This window comes from Crocodylus siamensis, chromosome 3, assembly GCF_052110815.1.
Source record: "Crocodylus siamensis isolate JL-2025a chromosome 3, ASM5211081v1, whole genome shotgun sequence".
Taxonomy (NCBI): Eukaryota; Metazoa; Chordata; order Crocodylia; family Crocodylidae; genus Crocodylus; species Crocodylus siamensis.
This window is the reverse complement of record NC_143397.1, coordinates 193,259,563-193,283,090: the sequence shown is the minus strand read 5'-3', so window position 1 is coordinate 193,283,090 and position 23,528 is coordinate 193,259,563. Positions and strand designations below refer to the sequence as shown.

Genomic DNA, 23,528 nt, shown 5'->3' with positions numbered 1-23,528 from the left:
TCCTTCCTGTCACAGTAATATGACTAGCATCTGTTATTTGTGGTTCATTTTCTCTACTTCTTCCTCTGGAATGATTGTGTGTGCATTTTAGTGATACATTTTGGCTGGTTCTTTTAAAACATTTTATAAAGTATATGTGCATACTGCTCACATAGTACTTCTTTAACTAGCTCTACAACATTGAATTTAAACAGTGACATCCAAGTGTGGTTTTGCCTATGCACATAAGCATGCCACTCCCATTGAAATCAATGTGTAAGCACGCGTGTGTGTGTGTGTGTGTGTGTGTGTGTGTGTGTGTGTGTGTTTGTCAGTATAGAGGTATCTCAAGGAAGCGTTTACCCTTGATTCTTTAAATATTTATTTTTAAACTTGCTTTCCTTATCAGCATTTTGTCTGCTTTACAAGGACATTCAATAAAGACATGGGTGAAATCCTGCCCAGAAATGAATGAAAATGTTTTACCATGAACTAAAATGAGGTCAGGATTTCATGTATGTAATTTAAAAAGAGGGTATTTAACTATGATTCTGCACTCCTCACCTGAGCAAAAGTCCCACTGGCTTCAAGGAAAGGTAAAACTCACTGTTGGAGTGTTGGGCCTTATTTTGCAAATTCAAAGGTTTCTGTCATAGTTGTACACTCAGTTCTTTTATGTGTACATTTCTAATACCAGCTAGTAAGGACAAATCATATACAGCCTTGGCATTTTTGTCACAACACTGCGTCATTTTGATCTTATGTGCATTACGTGCTACAATACTGATTGTTTATTGACTTTGACTTTTTAAAATGTTTTATCAGTTTCTGTCACAGCTTTAAAGTTATTTAAACCTAGTTTCATTTTGGCCAATGATTTTTTTTGGTAATTGATTTAATAGCTATTGTTTGAAGTTGCTGTGTAATAGTATTTAGTTAATACAAGGTCACGTAACTTTACTACAAAGGAGTACTGATCTGGTTGTACTTGTTGCCCTGTTTCTTGCTCTACAATTTTTCAGAAACAACATAGCACCACCATTCACTTTTGGGTTTGTTTGTTTGTTTGTAATGTCTTAGATAGGAAAGGAACACGCAGGCCTAAAGGCTGTCACCGAAGTTCTTCAGGACATCCAGTACAAGGTAAAGCATTGTCTGAGGGAAATATAAATACTTACTTTGCTGACAGAGACACACTAAATGGAAAAAGGGTAAATATGATAAAGTGAGGCAGAAAGAACAGGGTCAGAAATATTTGTGTTACGATACCATATGGGAACTATTAGAAAGTCAATATTTAACAAGAGATACCACAGGGTTATTATGGTTATTTCCTCTTCTGACTGCAGGGAAAGTTGGCTCTCTTACGATGCTAATTGCTGGCAAGTACTGACTTCTTTATGATATAAATATGTTCTCAATATGAACACAACCACTAAGAAAAGATAAAGGATCTAACATATGTACTCAAATATAAGATCCTGAATATCAGATGACACCCCAATAATTAGATTCTATATATGGAAAATTTATAAATTTGTTAAAATTTTCCAGATATAGAATCTAGTGATTGGAGGTTTGTCTTGAGTTTGTCCCTCTCTCACTACTACAGGAGGAAAAATAAACCTATGGGTGGGGGTAAGAGCAGGTGGCCCCTTTGCCCTCTTCCTGCCCCCCCCCTCAGCCTCTTTTCCCCATCCCTTACCATTAGACCCTGCTTTTTCTGAGCACATGGAAGTGAGGGACAAATTTTAAAACATTAACTGTAAAATAAACATACCTATACTTATTTGCATATAGACAAATTATTATAGATACCCATAGTTGTTTTACCCTTTTTTCTAATTGCTGCAAGTTTTAGCACAAGTACGACATAGACACACTTGTAAGTAGCACAGTTATATCTATTTATATACAGGGGTCAATTAAACTTATTTAAGTGGCAGCTGGCACTGGCTTATTTTGTGGGCAGATTGTGGGGCTATTTATCTATGAATAAAAAGTGCTTCATAGGCATTGAAAAAGTGCCAGTTAATTGAAATGGTCATGAAAAAGTTGGAAATTAGGATCTAATATCATTCTTTTTTCAATTAAACTGAATTCTAAACCTTATTTTAGTTGAACAATATATCATGTGCTTCAGGTGTCATATTTGTTTTTAGAAACTATCATCTTTTCCCTGTGTCTGAAAAAAAAGAGGGAGTATAGAGAACTCTTTGTGCCCTGATTATTGGAAGTAGAAATGAAAGTAGGAAGGTCATGAATGCCCACTTTAATGCTAGCATATTTTATTAGTGACCTTCATAGGTCACTATGATGCACATTTTCTGCATATATACATTTACTTTGCATTAAGTATACTAAACTTGTTCTATAAGGTGCTATGCATGAAAGCCACATGCTGTCAAGAACAGGTATCAGACAAAAGGCAAGATCCAGGGTTACAGTAATTAAATCAGGGTGTCCGGACCATGTATCAGAAGAGAAACAAGATCAGGAGTTGTAATTTCTGGCTCAAGGATAGGCAATGTTGAGTTGACTACTGTTGCTTCTTTCTAACTCCCTTAAATGAGTGAGCAGTTTCTCACTTCCTGTGTGGCATGGACCAATGGGGATCAATGACAGCACAGCCAAACAGGCTGTAGTTGTATAGGCATAGATCCTCCTACCTGGTGAGCCATCAGCCTGCACATGAAGGTATCATCAAAAATCCCGTCTGAATTCTACTTTATTGTAATAAAGATAAACTATTAAGTTTATGATTATTTTAAACTAATTTAAAGTATTGGAATGTTACAGATGTTCCCAGCAAATTTTACAGTTCATGGAATTCATCACAAGGCTTCTTAATTTACAGGCTCAGTAAGATTTTTTTCACTGTATTCTGGATTGTGTTAAACCAGTGGTTCCCAGAATTTTTGGATCAGCAGACCATTGTCAACCATCAACATGTCATGCAGCTCAACATGCACCCTTATTTTCAAATTTTTAATTGAAGCAAGGGGAGCAGCACAAACAAGGGGAGCAGCACAATCTACAGGACACTCACTCTGGCCTTACAGGCCACTAGTGGTCTGTTGACTACAACATGGGAACTGCTGTGTTAGGCTTTTTGATACCAGAAATGCAAATCCATGCTCAGGCCTTGGGAAGTGCATGTAGGAATGAACTGGTTTTGAAATGGTTGATTGAAAGATGCACCTTTATTTAGTTAGATATATTATACCTACTGGTAATCTCTCCAATTTAAAACAGGACAATACATCAGATATAAACCAAGAACAATTAAAAGGACCTCTATAGGGCTTTTGCAGCCCTACAGAGATACCATAGCTATGGTTTATTATTTATAAATACACATACAATATATAACAAAATAGTCTTCTGTAATTTAAACCTCTAATTCTTTGGTAATTTTACATATAAAAAGTGCTGCTGATGTTTTGATACCCTTTAAAAACAAATCTTTATAATTCACTTGTAAAAGTCAATTACATATACATGATAACGTTTATTCTGTCTTCAGGTGTATACATGCTTCCATCCCTGAATCGAAAGGGCCATATTAGTATTTGTCCAAGGGCAGAATATAAGCCTTAGAAATTCTTGAGGAAACAGGCAGCTTAGGCAAAAGATCACTTAGGTCCTGATCCGTAAATTCACTATATATGGAATTCAGGAATCTTAAATTAGCAAATAGAGGGATAAAGAGCTTTTAGAGTATCTCAGTAGAGAATGAGGGACTAAGCTAGCTGAGAGTTACCAAAATAGGTTATATATCCTTGGATCAAAAATACAAAGTACAAATAAATAAAAAGATGTTTGTATAGCTGCAAGGACAAATGTAATGATGATTTGTGGAGGCTAATGACAGTGGATGACCTGAACAGAAATTCAAGGCTTACTATTATGCCAACATTCAGAGTTTTTTATTTTTCCTTCAATCTCTGTTGAACTGGAGATGAGATGGATTTGTATTATTTTTTTTTCAGGGGAAGTCCAAAACAATACCCTGTTTTAATCCCAACTCATTGTTACCAGGTAGGTGGTGTTTATATGTATCTCAAACATTTTCTTACTAGTGTAAATCAACCATTATGCATGTTGCACTCTTGAACCGTTGACTGCCTCATGCCACTTCATAAAATCCCTATTGCAACTCTTGTTGTTCTGGAAAGCAGCTTTAATGTGGCTGGATTACCAGCTAAAACTGTCTATATCTCTGGATGTGGACCACCCCTTAGACCAACAGTGAAGATGTTTATAAGCAATTTACCCATTGAGAAGCCATCTTCTTCCTCGTGGTGGTAGATCATTATTTTTAAAGTCCTGCCACTGTGATATGGCTGATGAGATTCAAATGGAAGGAGGAAAACTGATACTCATGTGTTGTTAACAACATGTATTTCTAGACACTCTGGCATCTTAGAGGCATGGGCTAGGGTGATGTGGAACAGCTTCATTACAATGGAAATTCTAGTATTTCTCTGAGCATTCCAGTGGGCTACTTGAATATAGTATTACTGCATCCCTTAAAATTGCACAGCATCCATTAGTCCTTGTCCATCCATCTTGAGAATTTCCCATCCCGGTTGAGGAAGACTTTAGGTCCCTTTAGGGTAGGGTTGTATGTTATTCTTGTCCCATACTCTGTACTTCAGCAGGCATCCAGGGACAGGTATTTATTTCTTATCCAGAAGTCTCACTTTCCAAATAAAGATTTTTAATTGATATTTAAGACTCCCTTAACTTTTCACTAAGTTCAAAGACAAATCCTCCTTATGCTATGATACCTTTATCAGCTAGATAGAAGATCTAGGTGATTGGTAGATCAACATGCACATAGCAAATAAGTTTTAGATCAATGATGAGAAACAAATACAGTCGCTTCCAATGTATGGGTGCCAAAATGTTGAGTCTTAAAAATAATCCTCTAGAACAAGTCTTTTCTAGAAAAGGGAGCATCTATGTCAAATTTCATTTCGTAGCAGCAGTCTCTTTAAACCTATTACCACCATCCCTCTACCAAAACCTCTCACAAACTCATAACCTTGTGTTAAAGAAGGTCAAGCACTCAAATGTTAGGAAATACCAGAATTAAGTTGCCCGTGCAACCTCAAGGCAGGCCTCTTGTGCACTTTCATTATGAGACAGTCTTTAATTGCATGTGCATGTAACATCTTTTTCACAGGACCCCTGCCTCAGAACTCTTCTGTGATGTTAGTCGAGTCATTTAAACCAGATTTTTTACAGGTGGTCACTAATCGCATGTTCCTCATTTTCTAGGTGCCTGACTTGTGACCTTGGGGTCTGATTTGCAGAAGTGCTGAGTGCTCACACCTGCAACTGAAGTCAATGGGAGCTGTGCTTTGAATGTATAAAGTTGTTATGTAATGCAAAGTCCTCTGAAAATCAGGTTTTAGGCATTTCACATCAGTGGATAGCTCTGAACTTAATCTTGCTTGTTCCTCATCTGTAAAATGGTGATATTATTACCTGGTTCACCTTCCAGAGTTGTTGTAAGGGTAATTTATTTAATGCATGTAAAATGCTCAGGTACAGGTGCCTATACACTTGGTGTAGGAGGAGGGGAGGAACAGGGAGATGGCATTTTAATTAGAGCATTTCCTGGATAGCCTCTCTAAGTAAAATGGCTCACTATGACATGTATTAACCCCTCCCTGCATTTCAAAATGGCCTCTGGGGTGCTTCAGCTGAAGCTTATTTGATAATTCAACTAGGGGTTAGTTGAATTAAGGTTTTATAGACAACGTTATTTAAGGCATTTCCTGACTTTTGAGTGTTTCACTCTGCAACCTTTATAATCTTCTTGTGATTAAGGGAAGCATCATTTGACCTCCTCTCTATCCTTACTGGCTCTTAATCCTGGCATCTCATTTTCCTTCCTGATTCTCACTCCCAGTTTTCTTGCCCAGCTAGGCACAGTCTCTTTGTCCCAATTCCTAGGGTCTTGGAAAGAAAGACTTAGTGTATTTTACTATCACCCCTAGTTTTCCTATAGGTTCGATTCTTGTACAGTCTGCATATGAATCAAGCAGCTTCCTCTTCCAAGGTTCCTGAGTCCAGCAGGGGATCAGTCAAATTAGTCTTTCTGTTCTCCCCTCAGGTGCCCATACTTGGCATGGCCCAGAGCAGCTAATAGTTGTGGGTACAGGGATAGGCTTTCTGAATCCCTGCCTGGGACATACATACTGTGCATAGAATATTTGTTAAAATCTAACAAAAAAATTAAGCAAGTGTGAACTGAAACTAAAAACTTGGCTAGATTTTGACAGATTCTCAGAGATAGCAAAACCCACTTTTCTTAGCTTCATTCTCAGAAATGGCATTTACCATTTTAACTGAGTATTTTCCATAAAGTTCAATGTGAGGCAGACACAGCATATAACATTTCTGCCCAAATGGTTAACATCTGGTAAAATTCTAAGCCACTGAAAACAAGTCTTACAATGGGAAGCATTGACTGTTGGCACTGGGTTTATGACCCAGATACCTTGTTCCAGGTGGACCCAAACTCTTAGACCTACCATAACCTCTCCATTCACTAATAGGTGAGTGTTATTGATACACAGTGATAGCAGATAAGAATAATGCAAACAATTCTATATCTACCAGTCCTAGAGCTGTTATCAGAGGAAAGGTATGCCTGGCCAGTACGCAAGCTTCACTCTGAGGTTCTCTCTTGAGTTCAGATGCCAGCAGCCTGGAGGTTGGAGGCCAAGGCCCACCCTCCCCCTCTCCCCTCCAGTGGGGTGGGTAAGACAGGTTGGCCCTCTGTCCATGGTGGCCTTGGGTACCCCTCTTGGGGACACTTTGCTGCTTGAAAATCCCTCCTTTAGTATCTTTTTCCCTCTGCAATGACTCTTCATCTTTAGGTCATCACTGATTCATCTAAATTGCAGCAGTGGGTTTTTAAAAACACCACTTCAATTCAGGGCCCTTTAAACCACTGTGCCATGCACACACCTGAACTTACCTGCCTTTCCAGTGGTGGGGAGGGGAGGGCAAGCTGCCAGCGTGCAGAACAGTCCGGGGGGGTGGGAAGAGGGGGAGGCTGGTGTTTCCTTTCATGGCAGTGGCAGCTCCACCCAGGCAGCACCTGCCCACAGGCATCCAGCTTGGTGGTCCTGGGGGGCACTGCAGCTCAGCTGCAGAGGCTATCACTGGGCCCCCGGGCAGCTCAGGGAGGAGGTAGGGTCCAGGGAAAAAATGGAAAAAAGATCAGGTTTGCTGCTTTTCTTTTCTTTTCTTGGGTGGAGCCTGCCTCCCTGGGCTACTTCTAGGCTGCCTGCATGGGCTTTCTGCAGAACCTCTGAGCTGCACGGATCCCGGTGCTTTGCTCCGCGGCTGTAGGGCAGCAAACTAAAACTCCTCAGAGGAAGTTGTTATGTAATGAATAACTCAGAGGAGTTTTAGTTTGCTGTGCCCCAAGTCATTCAAGGCACATTATGCTGCTGAATTTGCTTAGAGTGGCTGGAATTACTGTGCAATATGCCACCAACACATGCAAACACCAATACCATTAAAACGGTGCAAAAGCATTTAACCCGCTTTAAAGTGTTGTGTACACATGCCCCCATTTTGTCTACACACGGCCTCAGTGGTCATCATACTGTCCATGATCTGTCCTGTCAATATATTCCTTTGTTTCACAAGCCCATCCCATTCATACGTCCTAATTTGGGCTCTATTGGTCTTCTCTGAATTTGGTCTGTTCCCCAAAATCTCAAGGGTCTGCACTTGGGCACTGTGACCTGGTGCCACCTTATCGCATGTTATGGAACAGTGTAGTACATGGTTTCAATTTCCAGCTGGTGTGTCTGGCCACTGTTTGCCTGTCAGACACAGTGGGCCTTGAAAAAACTTTGTCACAGATATGCTTTTTAGAAACCAATTAATCCTTGCTGTTTCCCTGGATCATTATTCTAATGCATATCTAATGCATATCTACTTTACCTATAAACCAATTTCTAAAAACAAACTTCTAAATACCATTTTCTAGTCATCATTGACAACCTCTGTGATAAGTGGTGCTGTCTGTTGTGCCTATAATTCAGAAATGGATTGTGGTTTTAAAATACTGTTTGTGTTGGGTGAGGATGAAGAAGGATTGTATAATGGAGCTCTGTCTCTGGCAGAACATGTACAATAGCACCTTTCTAGGGTGCTCTCCCTCATGCTGGTAAAGTTGTACTAAGGAAATACTGAGAAAGTGCATAACTACAGCCCTCTTCTTCCTACACTGGGCTTCTTTTGCACTCTCTGTACTAGTATCTTTTGTCCCTGGTGGGTTTATAAGGTTTTAGGCCTCAGTCCAGCAAAAAGTTCTGAACTTCTTAAAGGCTGGGCTCTGCGAGAGTCTAGTCTTGCCGGCCAAAGCTTGAAGAAGAAAGCTATTTTTTTCATTTTCTTACTCCAACATGCAGGACTAGGCAGAGGCTAACTTCAAGGGAAGTAGCATTTACTAATGGTTTACTAATGGTTAGAGGAAAGGACCAGGATTCAGGAAATCTGGCATCTGTCCTTAAGGTCACAATCTGCCTCAGTGTGACCTTAAGGACTTGAATATACCTCCTTTTCCTGATCCCTAAAATAGTGGTAATACTTGTTAAGGCAAAAGACACTTCTCTAGCACTGAGTGCAGCCATCTGCCAAACTTCAGGTCCCTGTTCCAAAGCTTTGTGGGGCTAAGAAAAATTCTTAATGTGGTCAAACTTAAAGATTTTTCCTAGGCAAGTTACAAAGGAGTACGTTAGCTACCCTATACACTCTACTTATGTTCTTTCAAAATGAAGACAGCTACATTTCACTTATTCCAAGGACTCCTCTACTAAATTTACCCATTAGCTTACTGTTCTGTGGCTTCTAATATAGACAAGCCCTTAGCCACTTTTGTCGAGCACTGTTTGATTTTTGAATTTTAGATGTGTAAAGTATTAATCACTTTAAAATTATATATTTTTTTAAATTGTAGATCCTCTTCTACGTGATTATTGGGTATATGAAGGCTCTCTCACCATTCCGCCCTGCAGTGAAGGTGTTACCTGGATATTGTTTAGATATCCCTTGACTCTGTCCCAACTGCAGGTAATAACTATGCTTAAGGTAACCTTAAAATGTGGTTGTGAACTAAAGGTCATAGTGTGCAAATAGATATCAGGACATTAAATGTGCTTTTCCTTGAAGATCCCATTAGATCAGTACATAGCTTTTCAAGTAAAGGTTAAATCTTTTGAGTCAGTCAAAGCAATAGAAAGGTCAGAGATGAAAATTCCTTGTTATCATTTATCATGTGCATTTAAAATAATTCTATACTAAAGCAAAAGAAAGAAAAAAAGGAGGAAAGAATTCAGTAAGGAAAGAAATTCAATCCTTTGTAATTGTAAACTTTCAAATATCACTTCTTTCTGATGCTGAAGGAACGAAGACACACAAGGAGACACTATATCCTGGAGAAAGAAAATTGTTAATCGTGCAGGATAACTATATTGGGTTGAACTATATTTAATATATCTTCTGAGTTTCACATTTTATAACGGGAAAATGAACACTGGCAACTTGAATTTGGCCTCAACTTTAGGTTTTTAAAAAGCATGCATTTAATTATATATTTCTCTAGAAATAAACAAAAAATAAATAAATACACAAACAATCCAAATAAAAACATTTGACAGAAAGGTGCTGAAAACCAAAGACATAGGCATCACTAGTAATCCAACTGATGCTAACTACACTACTGAGCCGAAATACATTTATTTTAATTGTCCAAGCTATGTAAAGAGTGTAGAGAAAAAAACATGTATGAGGATAAATTCAGTTATTTTTTTTACCTTAGCAATCTAAGAAGTTGCTAATAACACCAGTAGACAACTGTGTTAACAGCTTGTCATTTTATTCTGATGGTGGATCCTCTTAATATGAGCTATTTACACAACATTGTAGTTCATTAATAAAAGGATGAAAACATTGGTTCCCAGTAAACATTTTAAGTTAACAGACTATAACTTAAATTTATCTAATCATGAGCCCGACACTTATTTGCTTTCAGAAGGATAGCTCTTATGACATCTTAGCACTGATTGAAAAAAACTACAAATCTATGGGTTTTAGAAGACTCAGAATAACTCTTAAAGGGAGAATGCATTTAGTAAAAAGTCAGCTAATCATCCTAAGTATAATGTTGTTCTATAAAAGGCTTTAAATACAAGTGTAAAATATTATTACCGATTGAGTCAATTCTACTTTATATTATAGACAAATGAATACATATTATAAATAAATGGAAAGTTCAACTGAAAACATTTGCCAAAAAGTTATTTCTCTGCATTGTTTGACAACAGACCTTGGAAATATTACTAATAGACTAAGTGAACTGACCAGTTGTTAGGTTTGTTTTATACTTATTTGATATTTTAGTTTATTTTCTCTGTTCTGATATAATCAATTGTAATTTCTGGTGTGTAAACACAGAGCCTTTAAAACCTAGGGAATATATCTACAAAAGTGTTAGATTTTGTAGGCGGTAGTGGAGAGAAGTTTACTAGCTTCTCTTTTTTCTATCATAGACATTCTCATAGTTGTAAGGAAAACTATTAATAGCAATATAGGAGAGGCTATTCACAGTATACAATAAAAAAGGATTGAAGGACAAATTGATTTCCATAGCTCAGGCAGCCTTGTGTCCTGTTTGTCAGTCATGCTTACATTCAGCATATCATATCTGCAAACACAACAAGAATCAGAAAACAGAATAAAGTATAATCTGCAGTGTAACTAGGGGTGGCTAAACAGTCACCAGTACCAGACACTAATTTAGAGGGGGCCATGGAACAGCAGGTCCCTGGGGAGTCTTCGCCCTGGCAGCAGCTCTGTGCTGCAGCAGTAACAACACACCAACCACCCAATCCATCTCAGCTTTCTGCCATGCTTTTGCCCTGAGCAAAAAACTGTTAGTTACACCTCTGGGTACAATTAATTTACCTAGTTACACTTGGAGATTCTTGATTAGCTAAAACTCAGAAGAAAAGATGCAGGTGTCATGGCCACTGCCACTAATACACTGAAGTCAAACAAGTTATTAGAGACATTATGAAGGGGATATAACTTAACACGGAATATGTACAAACCCACCCACACATGAAAGCAAATGCAAAAAGTTTCATAGAATCATTGAAAAATAGGGCTGGAAGGCACCATTGGAAGTCCTGTAGTCCAACCCCTTGACTGAGACAGGATCATCTCTATCCAAACCATCCCATACAATCCTTGTCTAATTTGCTACTAAAACTACAAAAGTCAACACTGTCACAGACTACAAGGTGTAGAACCCTAACTGATCACAGATAAACCAAGGAGACAATGGTGGTAAATACCCTGCTGCTGAAAGGATTGTTAAAACACACTCACAAATAATATTAAAAAATCAAACACACATCCAAGGAAGAGGGAAAAACCTCAGCAGTCCATACTAATCTGGCCATGGGGTAAAATTCCTTCCTAACCCCAAATACAGCTATTAGTCTGACCCTGAGTGGAAGAGCAAGAGCTTCTAATCAAGAACCTTCTGCTTTTTGTCTCAGCAGGAGCATTGACACACTCCAGTTAAAATTCCCGACCTTGGCTACAGCCAAAATCCAACACTTCTGAAGGCATCAAAATCTGCACCCCCTGTCCCCCAAATATACCTAGCAACAAGAGGGAAAAAAAATCCTTCCTGGTCCCATGCAGCACCCAGCAAAGCATGGGAAATACTCCTAGAAAAACATAAGCATAGTTACTCCTAGATCATTCTTGACCAAAGCTTACCTAACGTCTTCTTGAACACCTCCAATGTTCAAGACCCACAACTTCTGTAGGAAGTCTATTCCACTGCCTCACTCTTCTAACTGCAAAGATTTTTTCCCCTGTATCTACTCTAAATTGACTTTGCTGCAACTTCTAGCTGTTCATCCACATCCTGCTTTCTGCAGCATGAGATACAAGGTATTCTCCCTTTTTTCTTACAGCAGCCATTCATATATCTGAAGATTGCTATTATGTCCCCCTTTAATCACATTTTCCACAAGCTGACCAAGCCTATTTCCTTCAGTCTCACTTTGTATGATTTGCCTCCCAAGCCCGTTATCATTTTTGTCTCCTACCTCTGTATCCTAAGTTCTTTCTAACTTCTCCATATTCTTTTTAAAATGTGGAAACCAAAACTGAACACAATACCCTAGATAAGATCTAACCAGTCCTGAGTAAAGAGGCACCATTACCTTCTGTGTCTTGCACTTAATACTCCTATTGATCCCTCCCAAAATTGTATTCACCTTTTGTGCAACTGCATCACAATGCAAACTCATATTGAGTCTGTAATCTACCAGACTCCTAGATCCTTTCCACTGTACTTCTATTCAGCCAGTTAGTTGTATTAGTGCATTTGATTATTCTTTCTGAGGTGTAGCACCTTGAATTTGTCAGCATTGAACTTCATCCTGTTAACTGCCACCTGACTTTCTAATGCATCAGGGTTCTTCTGAACTGTGCTCCTGTCCACGACTGCGTGTGCACATTCCTTCCCAGTTTCATATGATCTTCAAACTTGCTCAAACAGCTCTCTCTTCCAGCCTCCAAATCATTAAAAAACAGGTTGAACAGCATGGGGCCCAGGACAGACTCCAGTGTGACTCCACTAAGAACCTCTTGCCATTCTGACATGGATCCATTTATAATTAATTACCCTTTCCTTGCAGCTATTGAGCCAGTTGTCTATCTACCTTATAGTAGTTTTGTTTAGGTCACATTACTCCAATTTGTTTAAAAAAACCTGTCTGAAGTCTAAATACACTACTTCCACTGTATTCCCTTCACCAAATTGATTATTTTGTTGAAAAAGGAGATCAAGTTTGTTTGGCATGGTTTGTTCATCCATACTATACCCATGTTGGATGCTCATGATCAGCATTTCCTTCTCCATATACTTGCAAATGGAATTCCTTATGGTATGCTTTAGTAACTTCCTGAATATTGGGGTGAGGCTAACTGATCCATAGTTCCTGGGTTCTTCCTTTTAGCTTTTTTTAAGAGGGGCGGGCACTGTGTTGTCTGTTTCCTTGTTGTCTGGTGCTTTGCATAAATAGTTTTGTCAGTGCTTCTGAGATTTCCTCTGTCAGTTCTTTCAATACCCTGGGATGAAGTTCATCAGGTCCTGCTGACTTGAATTCATTCAGACTCATTTAAAGCTAACTGTTTCTTTTATCTCATCACTCAGCTTGTCCCTTTTCTCATCAAAATAATTCTTATTAGATGTTTGGTGGCAGCTTAATTTTTTTGTGAAGATTAAGACAAAAGTAGTTGTTGAGCAGCTCCACCTTCTTTGCATCCTCTGTTAATAATGTTCCCTGGGTATTTAACAGTGGACTCACAACTTCCTTGATCTTTCTTTCCTGGTCAACACTATGTATATAACCACTTCTTGTTGTGTTTAACTTCCTTTGCTAGGTGAAGTTAATTTTTTACCTTTGCTTTCCTAATTTTGTCCCTGCAAGTTCTTGCTGTTTCCTGGTATGCTTTCTTGGTGACCTTCACTACTTTCCATTGCCTGTATTTTTTGAGGTAGCCTACAAGCTCCTCGTGCAGCCATTCCTCTTGTGCATCCATTGTGTTGGAATAGCTTCTTTTTGGGCTTCCAGTACTATGCCCTTTAGAAGCTTCCAGTCATCTTGGGTGCCTTTGTCATTCAGTCTATCCTCACATGGCACCATGCCTATTGTGTCCTTTGTTTGGTTGAAATTTAACTTCTTGAAATCCAATATCTTAATTCTGCTGACATCATGCTTTTCCCATCTCAGGATCACAAATTCTATTATGTTGTGATTGTATCTTTCCATGTTTCCCATCAGCTTCACATCCTTCATTAGTTCTTCCCTATTGGTCAGGACAATTAAATGATCTGTCAGTTTATCTTCAACTTTCTGGAACAGAAAGCTGTTCTCCACACAAGTTACGAATTTACTTGACATGTTATATTTGGCTGTATTATTATTCTAGCAGATGTCTGGAAAAATGAAGTCTCCTATCAGTCAATTCTATCTCATAACTTTCTGATAATTTTGTTGTCTCCTTGAAGAGTGCCTCATCCACCTCTTCTTCCTGACTTGGTGGTCTATAATAAATCTCCACCATTCTGTCATTGCTGTATCTTTCACTTTTTATCTTCATCCAAATACATTCTGCTCTGCTACCTTCTTACTCCTAAACTAGGCAATAAATATATATGTTTCTGACATACAACCAACTTTTCTTCCAAACCCATCCTTCTGAAACATACCAAACCCTTCAATTTTGACATTCCAGTCATAACAGGTGTTTCACTAAGTCTGTGTGATAACAGGTAGATCATAGCTCTTTTCACAGGCTCTGCCTTTCAGCTCATCTTGTTTATTCTCCATATCTCTCTCATTTGTACACATATGTCAAATGTATTTTGCACTCTGACCTACTTGCTTCCTTTTTGCATCCTTTGTTGCTGTCCTGTGGGGAGAAGTTAGGAACACTAGGACTATTTACTGTGGAAGGAAAATAAAAGGACATACACTAAAGGTTAAATTCTGTATAGGTACAATTCTGCAGGAGCCAAAGGAGGCCCATAAAGATATTTTTATAGCATTATACTTTTCCATGATATGAAAGCACAGAAAATCAAAGCATTTTGAATGAATTAAAAGAACCACTTTTTGCATAATATAGCATTAACTTATAGAAGTGTCTTCTGCAGAATGTTGTTGAAGAGAATAGTTTTACTAAAATTTCAAAATAGAATTTGATATGTATCTGAATAATAATAGCATCTTCAGTTATACCAGGTATGAGACAAATTATAAGGTTGTCTGTTTTCATGCTTCAGGGCATAATATGATCAACTGTTGTTGTCAGAAATAAATTTCCCCTTTCTTGTACAGAGTTTCAAAGATATGCGTAATACAGGGCTTTTCATCACCTTTTGATGTATTTGGTGACCCACTTTAGAGATACAGTATTGGACAATATAAACTGCTGGTCAGTTTTAATTTAACAGTTGTTATATTCTTGTGATTAACACAGTAACACTGACTAGTAGTATAGTGCTGAAGGGAAATGGAAGTAAAATAACATAAATAACATAAGTTGAAGGTGCATATTCCTATATATTACAACACCTTCTCAACTTATCCAAGCAAAGTAGTGCTGGCTCCTACCCTGGGGGTCTTTAAGAGGAGGCTAGATGAACGCCTTGCTGGGGTTGTTTGACCCCAGTACTTTTTCCTGCCATGGCAGGGGGTCGGCTAGATGATCTGCTCAGGTCCCTTCCGACCCTACCAACTATGAAACTATAATAATGATAAAGAGGGGAGAGAAGTTATTTTAGAAGAGGCTGTATAAGTATTGGTCAGGGATGATCTAGGAGTCACTACGCCTGGAGTGTGCTGTAGACCGCAACAGTGGGAAGCCCAGGAACCCTCCTGTCTTTCACAGATCACTGGAAGATAGGGAGAAAAGCAGATGGATATTGGAGATGACTATGCTTAGCAATAGGACAGTGAACACAACTGATGTTGTTATGGAAAAAGATCAAAGCATCTGGAATAGGTTTATGGGGAGGATACAGAAAGGGGAGTTCTAGCTGTCCACTTAGAGGGGGTGATACATGAAGTTGTTTTCTGTCCCTGTGTTGCAGAACAGAGTGGAGAGCATTTGTTTTTTTCATGCTTCTGGGCTTTGCTGGTTGCCGCATAGGTCCAGGAAGAAATGTTTTCTTTCTGTTCCTGCAGGGGTCAGAACTTTTTTTTTTGCCTTCCTCATCAGGGTGTTGGCTACAGCTTAGGCTGGGTTTTTTTACTGGAACACGCCTGTGTTCCTTCTGGAATTAAAACCAGGATATTTAAATTTAGAGGGTCTTGCCACTCTACTTGGCATCAGACTGACTCCCAGATCCTCTTCCACTGTGCTTCTATTCAACCAGTTGTATTACTGCATTTGATTATTCTTCCTGAGGTGTAGCACCTTGCATTTGTCAGCATTGAACTTCATCCTGTTAGCTGCCACGTGACTTTCTAAAGCATCAAGATTCTTCTGAACCGTGCTTCTGTCCACCACTGTGAGTATGCATTCCTTCCCAGTTTCATGTGGCTGCAGCTTAAGCTAGGGTTTTTAACTGGAACATGCCAGTGTTCCTGCTGGGATTAAAACCAGGAGATTTAAATATAGAGGGTCTTGCCACTCTACAGGAAGGAATTTTATTCCATGGTCAGACTGGTATGGACTGTATAGGTTTTTGCTTTCCTCTGCAACAGGGGGCATGGCTCTCTTACTTCTATCTCTTGAATGCATTTTAACAACCCTTGCAGTGCTGGATCACTGATGGCCCTTGCCTACCTGCTTTATCTGTAGCAGGTTAGAGTGCTTTTGGTGTCCTTGGTCAATATGCCTTGTAGTTGTGTAAGAGGGCTGATTGTGCAGTTTTAGGAATAGGTTATACAAGGACTTGTTGGGATGATCCTTCTTTGAGCAGGGTGTTGGACTAGATGAGCTCCAGAAGCCCTTTCTTGCCCTACTTTTCTATAATTCCCTGATTCTAAAAATTAGTTTGGTTTAGAAATTAGTATGGTAAATTGAGAAATATTCAGAAAAGGGGTATTTATTCTACTTGTACTGATGACTATTTTTTGTAATGATGTGATTTCATTAGTTCAGATGAGAATGGTTGAGCTGAAATGAGTATCTAGACAACAAAGGAGGAATGAAACCATTAGACTTTAAGGCCTGATTTTGCTCCCACTGAAGTCTGCTCAGCAGTTTGTGAAATTCATATTCTCTGGGGTCAACTGATATCTGAAATAACTTGTGTACTTGTAAGAGCAAAGACTTTACAATCTAGCTTTTGGAGCTTTGTCATTGGTTTCTGAAGAAATCTAGATTTTACTGGAAAAACACACCCTTATATTTCCAGCTTTCCCCATTGCACTCCTTCTGTCAGTTTATGAACCTCATGTGTTTCATGATAAGCTTACTGTTTCTTCTCTAAGGATGAAGTGTCTTGTTTTTTTCCTATGAGACACTGAATATATTTCTGCACACTGGAGAAACACAACAGCATCATAATACACTCCCTAATATTAATATTAAAGAAAATGAAAAATAGGAAAAGGTTGTTCATACTTTTTCCCCGCAATTTTTTTCAAACAGAACATTTATAAATAATTTTTGTGGTTCACTGAAGCATAAAACAAGTGCATCCTCTAAGCCAATTAGGAGGTTTCATTTTAACAATGATGCAGTCAGCAGCTGTCATTCTCCTGTACCCACTGCCATAGTTTGATGGCTTAGTACTGAATGGCAGGATTTCTGACCCCATTTGTAGCTCATTCTATACTCCTCATTTTTAAAGAACAGAAATATTCACTGGTACAGGGGGCTGTAATTGGAAATGTGCAAAATCAGTGTAGTACAATAAAGAACTACAAGGCATTTATGTTATTTCATTCTGTTATAATCTATACCCATTTCCTTAGACAGTAGAAGTAAGGTGTAGAAAAAATTTAAACTGAAAAAAGCACCTTTTAAGTGACCTTCAGCCTGTTTTCCTGAAAAAGGTGACTTTTACCAAGAAAATGCATTAATGTTCTTTGTTTTTCGTATTTTATGATGCGGAAAATATACGTTTATTTGCAACACTCCATTAAGCAAAAACGGAAGTTGGAAATGGGGGGAAATAGAATAAAAGTTCCTGCAACATAAAAACCAATTTAATTTTTGGCTTCAGCTTTATGATGAGCTATGTGTAATATTCCAAAAAGCTTTATCCCATTTTGCTATTCTGCTGCATTGATGCTATGGACTTGATCTTTCTCTGGGAATAGGACAGAACCTGTTTCTAGAAGATAAGATCTGATAATAGAGGAAATACCTGTAAATTGATCTCCCCAGTCTCCTGTAAAAGATACTAGTACTAAGTACAAATAACTTCTGGATCCTGCAGAGGACATTTCACAGTATCCATGGAAGGAGTCAGGAATGGAAGTACAGAGGAGGGGATAGGCAGGTGTGAAAGTGTTGCTTGGGCAGTGGAGCACACTTATTCACTCTAGTGATTATATGAAAAATATAATATAGGTTGGGTCTGCATTAGCTCTCACAGAACCACTTCTTCAGTGGGCATGTGCACATGAACAGTTGGTACAGCCTCTGGTTTTGTATCTGACCTACACTGGGCCTCAAAATCTGATACTCCAGTTAATGCACAAGGGCTTCAATAATGACCATGAGCATTCTGAAGGTCAAAAGCACAGTGTGGCATGAATCCCATCCTCCTGATTTAACAACATGGGAGCAACTTTAAGGAATATCTCCTGGAACAGGAATTTACTGCAAGGAAAGCCAGTCTCACCCAGCATATGTTGTAGAGCACTTCAAGTTTGGATGGGTAGTTCAGAAATACCAGCTTTACAGAGTTTTTTTTTGATTCACATTTATTTGAAGTCTCTAATTCTCAAGAGATCAAACAAAAGCTGTTATCTTGTGAAATACCTTATCCCAAACTAAAAGCAACAGAGGACAGTTAGACAGTAAATCAAATAAATAAATCTGTATCTATATCATAGATTGCAGCCTATTTCTGTGTTGATTCAGTTCAGCTCCAAAGGAAAAGGCTACTTTCATGAAAGCTACTTAGTTTCCTACTGACAGACGAGGTTCTTTGGGTAAATCTGATACATTTTATTAGACTAACTAAAATAGTTGGAAAAATTCTTCTGTGCAAGCTTTCGGGTACAAACACCCTTTTTCAGGCAGAAGGAATATCTGCAGTAACTACTAGCACTTGACTTCTGCAGGTTTCTTCAGTCCTAAAGCCTATAATATATTTGTTTTTAGGTGCAGTTTGAGCTGAATAAACATAAAATAAATTGAAAAGTGCATGGGTCTGTCTTCAAAAGCATGTTAAAAAGAACTTCTCTGCTCTTCCTTCCTTTCATCTTTTGAGTACAAACTGCCCCTTCCATCTCAGCATCCAAAGTCAGATTGATAGTGATTTCTAAATATTCTGCTTTCTGAAGAAAAAAAAAAGCAACAGAGCACAGCTAGACAGTAAATCAAATAAATAAATCTGTATCTATATCATTTTGTCGATAAGAACAGCAATGGCAGTTATCTTCTGAGTTACATTAGGAAATCATTTCACCACCCCAATAGGAGGCTAGAAAATGCCACTCATTACCTTTTAGCATCTTACTCTAAGATCTGGGGCCTTGCAGAGCCTTATATTTTTACTTAAAGGGGTCTAGGGGTGCATATACATATACTAACTTTCTGACGGTTAAGCTGACTTAACTTTTTAAAGTCAGCTTTACTGTCAGAGTGTACACAAATATGTGGAGCAGCGTCAACTTAAATGTGGAGCGAGATAATACACCTCTGATGTGTATTGTCTTGAGTCACATACATTAGTTATATCAGTTTAACTCACAAGATGACTGCCACCATGTCAAGGAGCTGTATGCTCCAATATGGCTTAAGTTGACTTAGTTAAATTGCTTTATTTTAAGTTGACTTAGTATGTGTGTATACACCCTAGGCTGTCAGAGTGGAAAAGGATCGTATAGGGGGAAGGGAAGAATGGGTGGGCTGGGAGCACAATTTGGCAGGGTGACATGTCACCTCCATCCTGACCTCACAAAAGTTACTTAGAAATGGTAATATAGCTATACACACCATCATTTTTCTGTAGAGTTCCTCTCTGGGAGTTGGGTGTCTGAACAGAATCACAAAAGCTTGGCATAGATGGCTAGCCCTTTAAATGGCTTTTTAAACATGCACACAACTCCCTGTGAGAAGCAATTGTTGCAGAAATACCCTTGCAAAAAGCTTCTTCCATTGGTTTTATTCTGGGTTTGGAGATAATCTGGTCTCTGAATTTTGCCACCATATCAAAGAACAAAAACCAAATAAAAAACAATTTATTTTGATTTAGAACTTTGACAAATTTTCTTGAAACAAAACTCATTTTTCACTCTAAAAAGGTCTCATTTAGAACATGCTGAAATGGGACATAGGACATTTATACATGTGCTCCAGGACTGGCAGGGGACGTGCTTTAATTAGAGCAGCTCCAAGAGCCACTGTAATTAAAGTACTTAGAGCATCTCATGTATCATCATCCCTATGCTTCAAAATGGTGGCAGGGCACTTTATCTAAAGCTCAAGTGAGCTTTAATTCAAGCACCCCTGCTAATATTTTGAAGCGCATGGACACTGACACACAAGATGTCGGAGGCTGCTGGAATGTGGTAATTGCCATGCTCCAGCAGACTCGATTAAATGAGTTAATTAATTGAGTCTGCTCCCATATGCTGGAATTGCAGTACATGGGAGCAGCTTCCTTGCTTGTGTATAGGCACCCGTGATGATGACCACCATGTTTTACAAATTATTACAGATTAAATCAGTCCAATTTTCAGTGACTAAAGAAAGAAGAAAAAAACTCCACCATAAAATACATAACCCATCCTAATGAATAGAGTTATTCCTAATTTGACACTTATCTAAGTTAGCTCAGAATGAGCAGCGTGTGTCCCCAGTCTATTGTCTTATTGCATACATAGAAGCTAATCTTCAATAAAATGCTGGGTAGGGAGGATAGAACAAACTATAACAAAATATGCAGAAAGAAACATTCAAACGACACTCTGATTTGGGCTACATTGCTATCTATTTTGTATGTGCAATTGTCATTTTGCAGTAAAACTGGAAGCACTTTATTTTTTTAAGAACTTTATCATAAAAATTTATATTTTTGGATATTTGGACACACACACTGTGCATACAATCTTAGAGGTTGGGTGAAGACTCCTTTTCTGTTATTTTTTCCATAAAACAAATGAAATGTCTAAGAAATTCAGCATTTTTTTTGCCTTTTCAGATAGAAGAGTTTCGAAGACTGAGGACCCATGTTAAAGGTGCAGAGCTTTTAGAAGGCTGTGATGGAATATTAGGGGACAACTTTAGACCAACCCAGCCACTTAGTGATAGAGTTATCAGGGCTGCCTTCCAGTAGCAGAAGAAGAACAGCAACAAAACAAATCTTTATACATGTAAGTGAAAGTTTTTTCCCTACCATGCTGAAAAGGAAACTAAAACAAATGGCAATTACACTTATTCAAATAAAATTTGGAGAATTCCTTTTTGACTTCAGTGAGGCTAATGTTTCATCCATCTCCCTTGTGACATTATATCATGGATTTCATCCTCCAGTTCTGAGTGGTACAGAAAGCGAACAACCAGCAGGTGGCTTTGAGTTACTGAGAAAAAAGCAAAGGATTAGAAATGGATGGGTTATAAATTCTCTCTCTCTCTCTCCTTTTGCAATAATCTTTTATATACAGATAATATCAATTACAGAAACCATTAAATAGACTTCAGTGCAATGGCTTAGCATTCCTCCCTTTAAATATAGCATACATATTTTTTTCTATATAGGTACTCAAGTATTTTATAACTGTGGGACATTCGGGCCAAATAGATGTTAACAGTGAAAATGTAGGTCCTTCTGTTAACATTGCTTTCCTACTGCTTTATTTAATTTTTGGACACTACCTTAAATTGAGTCATACATTGCTTAAATGGTGTTTTGCAGTCACAAAATGTTCTCTCTTTAATCTTGAAATGGGCGATTTGAATCCAACCTAGATCCTGCATAAAAATTACTGGGATATTATCTCAGTAATATTCAAATACTTTTTCAGGACATTGTAGGTAATTTGACTCCTTGTACCAGTGACATTATTAGACATGCTGACTTTGAATTTTAAGCATGAAATATGAAAATGTTCCCCTTTGCTTTCATGTTTAAACTGTTATTACCTTTGTCAACACTTACAAATAATTGTTTTAAATAATCAGATTTATCTTGACCACGCTTTAGAAAATAACTCACAATTTTGATTCCCAAAGGATGAATTTTACATGTAAAATGCTAATATTCATTGTAGGACTGTGCTAAATTAAGGACCTTAAAGTTCTGCATGAGATCTATGACTATGAGCATTGTGCAGGCCCACAGGAGACAGATTTTGGCTCTCTGCACCCAATTTAATTATTTGCCAGAGATGTGGTTTTTTTTTTAGTGTTGGATATGTCAAACCAAATAGCACAGAGCCAATCAAGGAGACGCAGTGCATTCTCTCTATAAAGTCTGTCTTTAAGGAATTCAGAGATTGTCTTCTAAGGGCTAAAAACTGTCTTTCCCAGTGTAGCTTAAATCATCCCTTGTACAGAATAACAAAAAAGATAGAAAGGAAGGAAATACTTACATTCTCTTTGTGGTATTGTTCTGGCACTGTCCACTACTGGAAATGTTTGAGGGACTTCAGTCTTTTCCCAGCACTAAAGGCTTCAAGGATCCATGGAGAAAGCACCTTTTCTGCTATGTGGAGCCAGGGAAACATTTTGCTTTGTATATTCTTCACCTTAGTGGAAGTATGGCTTCAATAGGATCTTGCTGATACAGACCGAAACCCCCTGTCACTATTCAGTAGCAGCTGTGAAGGTAACAGAGTACCCAGCTATATTATCTCCCACGTGCAAAAGTAGAGGAGGGTGTTGGAGATACTATCATTTCTAGTGTCAGACTGTTTCCTGGAACAATGCCAGTCCACCCAATAATTCATGGAGAGGCATCCATGTAGTGGGCAGCTTCCAGATGTAAAAAACCTCCAGCACTTTAAACTCTGTGTACCCACATGCAGAACACAATGCATGCCCAGAAGAAGCATTGCATTAGCTGAACCTGGCTCATCTGTTGTATAGATTGGGCGCTTTAGTGGGGTGTTATGGTGCTTTTATTTAGTAGCTGATTGAATCAGCTTTAGATAAAAATGCCAAAAAGTCCCACCGAAGCATGCAATCTATACAAACCCTGCAGAGCGGGGTCGAACTAATGCGGGGAGGGCTTTTTGGAATTTTTATCTCAGGCCGATTCAATCAGCTACTAGATAAAAGCACCCAAAAAGCCTGTCTAACTTGCTCAGTATATACATATGTTGGGTGAGCCAGGTCCATCTAAATGCGATGCTTCTTTGTGGTTCCACAAACTGCACACATTGTACATTAAACCACACATGACACTACTAATTTGCAGCACAGGGGGAAAATTTGCTACTGGGATTTCCCAGTAGCAAAGAAGCAACCTCCCCTCCCCCCCCACAAAACCCCAAAAGCCCTGGAAAAGTGATGCAAAGCACACCAAAACAGTGTGCACTGGGATAAACGTGGAGACAGGGAAGCAGGCAGCCATGGGAGCAGGTAGCCTCTCTCTGCATGTTGTGGAGTCCCCATGCTGACGTAGACCACACCCCAGTCAGCTTTGGACAGCTGGCTGGGGCACGGTGGACCTCAGGACAGGGGAGCAGGCTTCCTGCTTCCAGGTCTCCACATGCCATTCCCTGGGTGGCTTGGGCTCAGGGTGCCTCAATGCAGAGGCTACCTGCTGGTTAGCCCTATACTGAGGTACTCTG

General features: G+C 38.7%; 1 protein-coding gene across 1 annotated transcript in view; it reads left to right on the top strand.

Annotated features, from left to right (window-relative positions):
* CA8 (carbonic anhydrase 8 (inactive)) overlaps nt 1-23,528 on the top strand; it is a 77,792-nt gene that overhangs the window by 41,608 nt on the left and 12,656 nt on the right. Inside the window, exons 5-8 of the mRNA XM_090040037.1 lie at nt 1,060-1,122; nt 3,972-4,020; nt 8,975-9,087; nt 20,936-21,107. Of these exons, the coding sequence (XP_089896163.1) occupies nt 1,060-1,122; nt 3,972-4,020; nt 8,975-9,087; nt 20,936-21,070 (360 nt within the window). The 3' untranslated portion in view covers nt 21,071-21,107. The remainder of the gene's footprint in view (nt 1-1,059; nt 1,123-3,971; nt 4,021-8,974; nt 9,088-20,935; nt 21,108-23,528) is intronic.